The 11,872-nt window shown below is 39.8% G+C and overlaps 1 protein-coding gene across 1 annotated transcript; it reads right to left on the bottom strand.

Moving 5' to 3' along the window:
- Nucleotides 1-581: 581 nt before the first annotated feature.
- Nucleotides 582-4,776, bottom strand: LOC136710408 (uncharacterized). Its single transcript, XM_066685907.1, has 2 exons — nucleotides 942-4,776; nucleotides 582-634 (listed from the first exon to the last, which is right to left on the bottom strand). Exons 1-2 carry the CDS (start codon nucleotides 4,774-4,776, stop codon nucleotides 582-584), a joined length of 3,888 nt encoding a protein of 1,295 aa, XP_066542004.1.
- Nucleotides 4,777-11,872: the final 7,096 nt, after the last annotated feature.

Raw genomic sequence — 11,872 nt, 5'->3', positions numbered from 1 at the left:
AGAGCGGAAACGAAGTTAAGAGTTGTAAGAGAGAGATAAAAGGTTTTAGCGGAGAAGTGAGCTAAAAGTTAGAGAGACTAGATTAAAAGTAAAAAGTTAAAAAGAAAAGAAGTGAGAGAAATGAGCCGGCATCCTCTTTTCAAAGGCAGCGCGGTCACGCCCTATTGGGAGGTGTCCTTCCTTTGATTGGATCCGGGTCCGAGGCTCACATGATTTGCTTCCCGAAAGAGAAGAGGGGGAAGGTTGAATCAGAGATTCAAACAGTAATAAGATTTCGCGTATCGAAATTTCCTATACGTGTTAGTAACATATCACAGTGAGTGTCCTGGATTATTAATATCAAACATTTACATAAGATTTTATCTTGGGTACGTTGTGTTTGCGTCCCATTTACAATGTTATGTTAGAAAAATATTTGTTAGCAGAGACAAAATGCGCAGAGATCCTGACGTGGAAGCCTAGACTTTATCGACAGTAATTAGAGAGGAATAACACACACATCAGCCATCAGTTTTCCATACATGAACCAACTCTTTTATTCCCGCTCACTGGATCATACCACATGCCAAAAACAATACACCTCATTGGCTGTCGGCGTCCTCTGCCACATTAACGCTAAACACAAATAACTTATCTGTAGATAACAGGAAACAAACATGCCTTTTTGCACAATTGAGAGCACATCTGTCAACACCCCCACTTGCTCTCACATTGTAATTCTTTCAAATAACAAAAATATGAGGTTTCTTACTTTACACTGTCTATACTATTACACGATCAACGTCCAAAAATAAACCATTCAAACTTAACCAGCTTAACTCTTGTAGCAGGTTTTGTCATTACATCTGCTACCATCTCATTTGTTGGACAATAACTCAAAATGATTTTCCCCTCATTCACAGTTGACCTTACAAAATGATATTTTATATCAACATGCTTACATCTCTGTCTGGTAACAGGATTCTTTGCCAACGCTATCGCAACCTGGTTATCCTCATAAACCTTAGATGGTGCATATTGCTGTCCATCTATACCTTCTAATAGTTGTAGCAGGTACAGGCACTCTTGTACAGTTGCAGCTAATGCCATGTACTCAGCTTCACAGGTAGATAAAGCAACAGTGGGTTGCTTTTTGGTTTTCCATGAAATCAAAGGACCATTCTCATTCAGGCTTACACAATAACCCGTTGTACTTCGTCTGTCATTTAGATCAGCTGCCCAATTTGCATCACTGTATGCTTGGACCTTCAGCTTATCATCACATTTTCTGTAGCACAGTTCTTTCTCAGATGTTCCCTTTAGATATCTCAGTACATGTTTCACTGTAGTCCACTGTTCTTCAGTTGCAAACAGTGAAAGTTTGCTTACTACAAAACTCAAATCCGGTCTTGTACATGTAGCCAAATAAAGCAGGCTGCCCACTGCTTCTCTGTATTTCCTGACATTGTCCATCATTTCTGCATCATCCGTGTAGTTTACTTTCTGTTCACAGGGTGTCACTCTGGTTTTACAATCTTGCATGTCAAACCTTGTAAGTATTCTTTCAACATACCTATTCTGTGACATTCTTACACAGCCTTCACTCTGGTCAAAATCTATACCAATGAAATGTTTAAGTTTACCCAAGTCTTTCATTTTGAACTTTGCTGTGAGCATTTCCTTCACCATAGTCAATGCTTTCACATCACTGGCTCCAATAAGCAAGTCATCTACCCATATTATTAAGATCACTTTCTCATTTTCTGTCATCCTTGTGTAAACACAATGGTCAGCAGGGTTCTGCACAAAGTTGTTTTCACTCAAATACTCATGTAACATCCTATTCCAATTTCTGCCTGATTGTTTTAGCCCATATAGTGACTTTTTCAACTTACACACCAATCTCTTATCTGTGTCAGATTCCACCTCATAACCCTCTGGCTGTTCTATGTATATCTCACAATTTACTGGCGCATGTAGGTAGGCAGTTTTGACGTCCATTTGATGCAAAATCATGTTTTCTTGCGCTGCCTTTTGCATTAACACTCTGATACTGGTCAGGTTAGCAGTAGGAGAAAATGTTTCCTCATAATCTACACCCATCTTCTGACTGTATCCTTTGGCTACATATCGTGCTTTGTAATTTTTAGTTCCATCAACATTGTTTTTGATTGTGTATACCCATCTACCCCCCACTGCTTTCTTACCCTCTGGCAAGGTGGTTAAAGTAAACGTGTCATTTTCTTTCAGTGATTCTATTTCTTCGTCCATTGCACTGACCCATTTCTTAGAGTCAGATGAGGTTACTGCTTCTCTGAATGTCAGGGGTATGTTACACATGACTCTGTAACAATAATCCATGTTAGTCAGTACTTGATCACCATTGTCTTCACCAGTTACATATTCACTTAAATATTCTGGCTTTTTCCTCACTCTGGAAGGGTAACGTGCAACCTCATGGTTGATCTCATGCTCTTGTGACTGGCTGTTCACCTCAGGCATGGTTACTGGAAGCTGACATTGAGCATCAGTATTTCCTCCAGTCTTGCTAGCCCTGTTTTGTACCTCAAAGTCATCATCATCACCTGGTATCATGTGAGTTTGTGTCTCTCTCTCTACAGTTGTTCTGGTAACAAACTTCACCAGTCTGTGCTTCTGTACCTTCCCATTGTCAGGGTAGTAGACCATGTAAGCTGGACTATTCTTGTCATACCCGACAAAAACTCCCTTCTCACCTCTCGAGTCCAGTTTCTTCTTGTTCTGTCTGTAAACATAACACACTGTCCCAAATCTCTGCATCTTAGAAAGGTTTGGTCTTCTTCCTGTCAGCATTTGATATGGTGTCTGTTTTGTGCGTTTGTTAAAACATCTGTTCCTCACCACAGCTGCGGTTTGTACTGCATAAGCCCATAACTCCTTAGGTAACTCACTCTCTATTAACATACACCTGGCCATGTCAAAGAGTGTGCGCCAGTTTCTCTCAGCAGTACCATTCTGATGTGGCGAGTATGGTGCTGAAGTTTCATGTCTGATCCCATTTTTGTTGAGAAGTGCCTGATAATCCTTTCCCATAAATTCTGTTCCATTGTCGGACCTGATACACTTAATTTGCCCATATGGGGCTGTATCAGCCAGAAACCTCTGTGTTGCTTGTGTTGTGTCACTCTTACTTTTCAGAAAATACACAAACACTGCACTGGAATAATCATCTGTGAATGATAACGCAAACCTATATCCATCTTTGGATTCTGGGTCCACTGGTCCTGCTAGATCTGTGTGCACCAGCTCTAGAGCAGCTTTGGCTCTTACATCAGGCTCCCTGTTCCTTGTCTGAACAAACTTCCCCTGTGTGCACACCTGGCAATTTAGAGCTGATTTACCAGTTTTACCTTTGATTGTCATACCATTTACAACACCTTGTAATTTTTGAATGTCATCATAATTGCAGTGCCCTAGTATTTCATGCCAAGTTTGCATGTCATAACAACCGTTACATTGGTCATCACATTTGTCTACTGTTTGCAAGTAGTACAATCTGTTATATTCATATATGGAAAACTTTGTACCGTCTCTGTGTTGTAGGGTATTTTTCCCTTGCTTGAAGATAACGGTCGCTCCACTGGAAGTAGCTGCTTTCACAGAAAAGATGTCCTGTGGGTATGAAGGAATGTACAGTGCCTGTCTCAGAGTTGTTTTGTGGCACTGCCCCCTGCTGTCGATCAAGCAAACCTCTGCATCTCCTCTGTGCTCTGCGACTCCGTTGCACTTTGTACCATCAGCCAGCTCTACGTAGTGTGTCTTGGTCTGGAAGCTATCATCGAATTTTATGAACTTTGCTATATCCGTAATGATATGCGAAGTTGCCCCCGTGTCCACCATCAGACCTTTCTTTTTGACATCACGCCCTGACTGAATCACCGGATCCTCGTCGCTCGTCCGGAATGCGTAATCCTTGCCGCTCGGTTCCTCAGAAACTTTTCGCGCGTTGTCCCGCCGCTGTTTCCTTCTGCAGGTTGCGTCCCGATGTGTAGAGCTTTTACACTCACTGCACCACTGCTTGCGCTGACACGTTCTGGCTTTGTGTCCTCTTAATCCACATCTGAAGCACACAATGTCTGTATTCCCGGCTCCCCGGTCACTTGGAATTTCAGACGCGGGTTTATTACCCGGCCGTGCCCCTGCTTTCATAACATTATCTTCCGATACTGCAGTACGCATTTTCTCATTGTCCTCATAGCTCCGCAGTTTAGTTTTAAATTCTGCAAAGGTCACTGTCTCTTCACTTTGTGTGATATGGATAGCAAACGGTCTGAATGAATCTGGCAGTCCCTTCAAAACCATTGCTACCAATAACCCATCACTCAATGTCTCACCAGCATTTCTCAGGGCAGTGATGGCGGCCTCTGCCCGTATTACATACTCAGTCACACTTTCACTGGCAGACTTTTGGAGTGAAGTCAGCTCTGTATACAGATTAATTATGCGTGGCTTTCCTTTACCTGCATAATAGTCCCTTAGGATCTTCAACGCCTTCTGTCCATTGTCCGCCGCTTCTCGCATCACTAGAGACAAACTTTTATCATCCAGGAATTGGATCAGCTCCGCATATGCCTCGGCATTTTTTGCGCTTTCCCCTTCTCCCTCGGCGTCGGCAGGATCTTTCAGAATGATATCCTTTAGTCCTTGTAATCGAAGATGGCCCAAAAATTTCGTCTCCCACAGTTCATAGTTCTTTTCATCTCCATCAAAAACTAGCCGAGACCAACGGCTATTTGACTCGGCGACCCGTCGACTCATGGTGTTAGCATGCTAACTCTCACCGGACACGCTGTACGTTGCGACGTTTCTTTCGGTGGAAAAAAAAAAAAAAAACACTTTACAACTTTCTCTGGGCAAGTCTTAGCTATTCTGGGCCCATAACCTGTTAACAGAGACAAAATGCGCAGAGATCCTGACGTGGAAGCCTAGACTTTATCGACAGTAATTAGAGAGGAATAACACACACATCAGCCATCAGTTTTCCATACATGAACCAACTCTTTTATTCCCGCTCACTGGTTCATACCACATGCCAAAAACAATACACCTCATTGGCTGTCGGCGTCCTCTGCCACATTAACGCTAAACACAAATAACTTGTCTGTAGATAACAGGAAACAAACATGCCTTTTTGCACAATTGAGAGCACATCTGTCAACAATATTAATTCGTTTCCTTTAGTTTAGAGACAGAAATTTCTTTCATGATTGACAACAGTAATACACATCACTTCATTGGTTGATAGATGTCCATCTGAAGACAATAGAATGACATTCGTACATATTGTGTATGCATATTAATCAGAGTTTGATTTATTTTCGTTTGATTTATTGTTTGAGACCTCGAGCGAGGCGTAGTTTCGCCAGTGTCCATTTGGGGTCGCTGTTGATCCATGCTGTTGGTCCGATCTGGATGAGCTTCCAGGAGGTCAAGCAGAGTTCATTCAGTTCTACCATCTGGGGTAGTCTGTTTTAGATTTCCCACGAGATAATGACGAGACACTTAGGTGCCACTCGTCATAAACGGGCTTATAACTCCCCCACTCTGTTTGAAGTTCCTGTTTCTTAAAAGCATCATAAAAAGCTTGTTGTCTTTAGTTTCTGAAGAGAGGAAGGGGGCCAGGGGCCAGGTGTCCTGGTCCGTCTTTTGATGTAGACCTTATGTGTGTGCGTGAGGGTGTGTGTGTGTGTGGGGGGGGGGGGTGTCTGTGGAATGTGGATTCTGTCGCAGACGAAAATCCTTGTTAGAGGGGACAGTTTTTTAATGAAGAACTTTTCATTTCTCGATCCATACTCCATTACAGATGGAATAAGTGTCAAGTACATTTTTAATGTTGAACAAAATTTCACATAATGCAAAATTAGGTTATATTATAGTTAAAGTGTTCACTCATTCATTTTCTGTAACTGCTTTTTTCCTGTTCAGGGTCGCTGTAGATAAGAAGTTCCATCTTAGAAACATTTTGGCATTTTCAAGGCAAGCAACAAATTTTCCATTGCACGTGCTGTTAAATAATTTAACTCATGCTTAGTTGGTAATCATTGACTGAGAACCACTAACTAGTCTAAAGCTGTGCCACATGTGAAAAAGAAATCTCAGGCATCATGGAACCTGAGACATCACCCAGGTGCTCTCTATGTCTCTTTCTCTCCCACACACGCACGCACGCACACACACACACACACACACACACACACACCAACACCCAAGTGTATGCCACACAACATCTGCCACTGGATGCCAAATATGTCAGAATTTTTTAGGAACCTTTATTTTTAACTATGTATTTTTGCCTCCCAGGCTTATCTTTATTTGGAAAATGCATATATGTGATCATTAGCTGGTATATACCAGATGAAAATAACATGACCATCAGAGATATTCCTGGTGTTAAGATGGGGTGTTCTGGTTGAGGTGTCAGTCTTCATTAGTCATCTGTGTGTTACTGGCACCATACACTTTTACCCCAAACTCCAGGTTATGCTGTTTAATCTGCTTTGTAATCTCTGCTTTGACTAATTAACGTGAGGCTTCTTTAATCTTAATTTAGTTGCACTGAGCGGAAAGTTGGCGGCACTGTGGCACAACAGGTAATGTCGCTGTCACACAGCTCCAGGGTCCTGAGATTGTGGGTTAGAGTCCTGCTCCAGGTGACTGACTGTGAGGAGTTTGGTGTGTTCTCCCTGTGCCTGTGTGGGTTTCCCCCAGGTGACCCGGTGTCCTCCCACTAACTAAAAACACGTTAGTGGGTAGATTGTCTACTCTAAAGTGTCCGGATGTGTGAGTATGTCACCCTGTGAAGGACTTGCACCCTCTCCAGGGTGTGCCCCCCCCTTGCACGCACTGACTCGGGGTAGGTTCAGGACCCACGAAACTGAATATTGGATATTTGGATAAGCAGATACAAACAATGAATAATGTGCGGAAAGCTGATCAGGAGACAACTTGCACACTCAAATTTTCTAAATATCTAAAGATTCGCTGACTCTAAAGGTTCTAAGCTTGAATGCGATCCATTGGAAAATTTGTGTTAGGGCAGTATAAGCAAGCTGAAACATCTTTGAAATGCAAGTGCAAATCACTTTTAAGGATCTTGTCAGAACATCCAAAAACATTTGCTCTCAGTTTAAAAACAGTTTATAATTAAACATGCTTTGGATCCCTTGTGTTTACCTAGAATGTTGCATTATACAAAATCTGCCACCAATTTCCCATATTACCCCTCATCCTAACACTTATTTTAATTAAAGACACAAGTTAAAACACAAGATGTGTAACTGTTCAGTAAAAAAATGTCTTTATTCATATTCATTTATTACAGTTTTATAACTGTTAAACTGAATATCCTCTCTTGATACAATAAAAATATTCAGCCATAACTTTTAAAACAAAACGAAAAAAAAAACAATAATATAAAGAGAAACATTGTTCTGCATATTGCACAATATGTAAATCTATGAATCCCTAAGAGTACATTTAAAAGGTCCATAGACACCGTTATACACCAGGCTATGGGTATGTCAGAGCTGTTATGGGCTGCAATTTTTTTTTTTAAAGTTGCTTTCATTTTTTGGGGAATGCTTTTAAACATGTTCTGAAACTTTTCTTATTATTTTTTTGAAGGCATCTTTTTTTGTTTGCTTCCTTAAAAAAAAAAAAAGAACATAAAATGACTCACCATATTACGTTCTTCCACTGTTCAATCATCCAAGTTTTGCACTCAATATAGCAAGTTACTAAGCTTTGGTTACCGGACCTTTCCAAATGGCAGGCCTATCATGCAATATGGGTTTAAGGAGCACTCTTTATTTTGCTGGGGTCAAGGAGATTTCAGATTTACAGTTTTGTATTTTGTTGCTATTTTTGAAGTTTTAAGTTATTACTCAGTATGAGGATGAAGGCATAGCTGTCCTTTAGATCTATTTTATTTTAAATATGCTGCTACGATCTCCCTTAATAAAACTTTGTTTTGGGAACACCATTGCTTGTGAAACATTGCTTTTTAGAATGTTTTTACAATTTTGGGTTATTTTATTTGTACCTTGTAAAAGAAATACTTTTCTTTGGGTCATCTATGCTTTCTTCTGTTCTTGCAGTCCTTGTGGATATTTTAATTAAAAAGCATTTGTTTTGACTAATAACACAATTGCTCAGGCACACAGATATATGCCAGTGCACTGTAAAATGCCAACAAGGCTTACTCAGGAATTATTCTTCCTATACTATGATAAATATACTTAATAAATTATCCTGTGTCCCCTAAAATTAATAATATGGATATGGTACACAATATTAGTTACTAATTTTAGCCACCTCTGAAAATATCAGAATATCAGAAAAATCAGTTAGCTGCCAAAGCAAAAATAAATTTCTGGAAATATAAGGATTCTGACCTATAAGGAGTCAAAGACCTAGCTATAGTGCATGCTCTACCCAGCTGCTGCAAATATTTCTGCATTTCTGTGTGTGAATAAAAAAATTGCCTGGATGTAATAGATAAATCTAAGCATAATACAACATAAAAGAGATAAATCTCCAAATATTTTCTGTTCCATTGCTTTCTTGGCTCTTGCTTATCTCTGTTATATTTGGATGAAAAATTTGTTTGTAACAATTTCAGAACAAGCTGCCAGATTAAATGAAAAAAATTAAGGTCGGAATGTAATAATTTCTCAGATTTATATTTTTACCCAGTTTGACAGCATATAAGAAATTGAAACTATGTAGCACCTCTGGTTCTGTACTGTCATTATGGACTGAAATAGGCTTCCTGCATTAAGAGATGCAGCAGTCCAGCCAAATAAAATTAACCAATGGTCTACGCATGCCCATTTGACATATCTGATATTTTCTAACAGAATACGCACACGTAGTGTTGCAAACCGTCCCGTAAATTTCAGAATCGTCACGTATATTGACACTATATACGTATATAAAATATTTGTTTCGTTTATTTTTGAGGTCACATTGTTATGCCGATGGTTTGAAACAGAAACAAGCAGCTCTCCCTCTCAGCCAGAGCGAGGGGCAGATTTTCCACGGCTCCTGAACAGAGAACGCGCTTTTCATTTGTCGTCACCTTTATTTAGCCAATCAGCAGCCAGAGTTATATGTCCCACATTCAGTGCTGCAGCCAATGGGGTCACAGTTCCTCCTACAGGTTTTTTTTTCTTTTTTTGTGGCGGCACTGATAGCAGCACAACTCTGCTTTCAGATAAAAACTAATATTAGCACTGTGTCCTGGAGAAGCTACATTTCTATGGGGAGAGATTCGTCTCAAGATATTTTACAAATGCTTAAATGCTAATCCACAAATTAAACACAAGTCACAAATATGTTTCACTATTGACAAATTAACACATCCCAATCTGTGTCTCACTGCAATTTGTACAAATACAGTTAAATTCATAAATACATGGTTTTGTTTTTCATAGATATATCATAATTTTATTCGAAAATAAATACATTTGTTTAAGTTTACATTGCATATATTTGTAAAGTCAAAGTCTCGAATTTAAAATGTATTTGTAAACTGTTGAATCTGCATTTCAAGTCACTTGCCTTTTTTTTGGTGGTGTACAAACCGGATTCCAAAAAAGTTGGGACACTAAACAAATTGTGAATAAAAACTGAATGCAATGATGTGGAGGTGCCAACATCTAATATTTTATTAAGAATAGAACACAAATCACAGATCAAAAGGTTAAACTGAGAGAATGTATCATTTTAAGGCAAAAATATGTTGTTTAAAAATTTCATGGCATCAGCAAATCCCAAAAAAGTTGGGACAATGCCATTTTTTACCACTGTGTGGCATCCCCCCTTCTTCTTACAACACTCAACAGACATCTGGGGACAGAGGAGACCAGTTTCTCAAGTTTAGAAATAGGAATGCTCTCCCATTCATGTCTAATACAGGCCTCTAACTGTTTAATCGTCTTGGGCCTTCTTTGTCGCACCTTCCTCTTTATGATGTGCCAAATGTTCTCTATAGGTAAAAGATCTGGACTGCAGGCTGGCTATTTCAGTACCCGGATTCTTCTCCAACGTAGCCATGATGTTGTGATTGCTGCAGAATGTGGTCTGGTATTATTTTGTTGAAAAATGCAGGGTCTTCCCTGAAAGAGATGACGTCTAGATGAGAGCATATGTTGTTCTAGAACCTGAACATAGTTCTCTGCATTAATGGTGCCTTTCCAGACATGCAAGCTGCCCATGCCACAAGCACTCATGCAACCCCATACCAACAGTGATGCAGGCTTCTGAACGGAGCGTTGATAACAACTTGGGTTATCCTTGTCCTCTCTGGTCTGGATGACATGGCATCCCAGTGTTCCATAAAGAACTTCAAATCAAGACTCATCTGACCACAGAACAGTCTACCATTTTGCCACACTCCATTTTAAAAGACCCCTGGCCCAGTGCAAATGTCTGAGCTTGTGGAGCTTGCTTAGAAATGGCTTCCTCTTTGCACTGTAGAGTTTCAGCTCACAACGGCGGATGGCACGGTGGATTGTGTTTACTGACAATGCTTTCTGGAAGTATTCCTGAGCCCATTCTATTATTTCCTTAACAGTGGCGTTCCTGTTTGAGGTGTAGTGACGTTTAAGGGCCCGGAGATCACGAGCATCCAGTAGAGTTTTACGGCCTTGACCCTTACGCACAGCAATTGTTCCAGATTCTCTGAATCTTTTGATGATGTTATGCACGGTTGATGATGATAACTTAAAAGTCTTTGCTATTTTACGCTGGGTAACACCATTCTGGTATTGCTGCACTATCTTTCTGCGCAACAATGATAGATTTACCATCTTACCATCTTAGACTCTTACCATCTTGGCTTCAGAGAGACACTGACACTCTGAGAAGCTCTTTTTATACCCAAACATGTTGTCAATTGACCTAATTAGTGTTAACTGGTCTTCCAGCGGTTCGTTATATGCTCAATTTCCTTTTTCCAGCCACTTATTGCTACTTGTCCCAACTTTTTTGTTGACACTGTGAAATTTTGAATCAACATATTCTTCCTTTAAAATGTTTCATTTACTCAGATCAAACATTTGATCTGTCATCTATGTTCTATTACGAATAAAATATTGACATTTGACATCTCCACATCATTGCATTCAGTTTTTATTCACAATTTGTTTAGTGTCCCAACTTTTTTGGAATCCAGTTTGCATATTTGTTCTTCTCTTCCCTCCGGCTGAGGGGGAGCATCTGTCTGTCTGAAACAAATCACCCGTTTTAACAATTAAATCTCAAAAACATGAAACACTACATGTCCTGTATTAGTCCAATACGCAACACGGCTTTTAGGGTCCAAATACGGGATGATTTTAAAGTATATTTATTTGACAACCCTAGTCTGCAGCGAAATTAGGGAAGTTCCACTGGACTTTAATGTCAGTAAATTTAGGGTACCTTCTCTCCATACACTAGGGACTAGAAAATTTAATATAGATAATAAATAATATTAACAAGCTATTATTAGAGTGTAAGACAAATATGAGTCCTAAAAAACCAATTAACTCTATGACATTTTGACTGGACATATGTAATGAGGACTTGCAATCTTTCACTCATTCATTCATTATCTGTAACCCGGTGTCGCGGTGGGTCAGGAGCCAACCCGGAATCATTGGGCAAGGCAGGAACACACTCTGGAGGGGGCTGCACTCTTCAGATCTTATTGTAATTAATGAACAATTTAAAATAGTAGTTATTTTAAACTGTTAATATAGTATTTGCAAAATACATGGACAGATTCTGCTTTGCCATTGTTCAAAAAGTCTGCCGACAGGCACAGACAGTCCTGATGGCAGTTGGCTTAATAGATGTCTGTTTTATCTGA

Source organism: Hoplias malabaricus, chromosome 12 (genome assembly GCF_029633855.1).
Source record: "Hoplias malabaricus isolate fHopMal1 chromosome 12, fHopMal1.hap1, whole genome shotgun sequence".
Lineage (NCBI taxonomy): Eukaryota > Metazoa > Chordata > Actinopteri > Characiformes > Erythrinidae > Hoplias > Hoplias malabaricus.
Note: the sequence above shows the minus strand (reverse complement) of the source record. Positions and strands in the feature narration are given on the sequence as shown.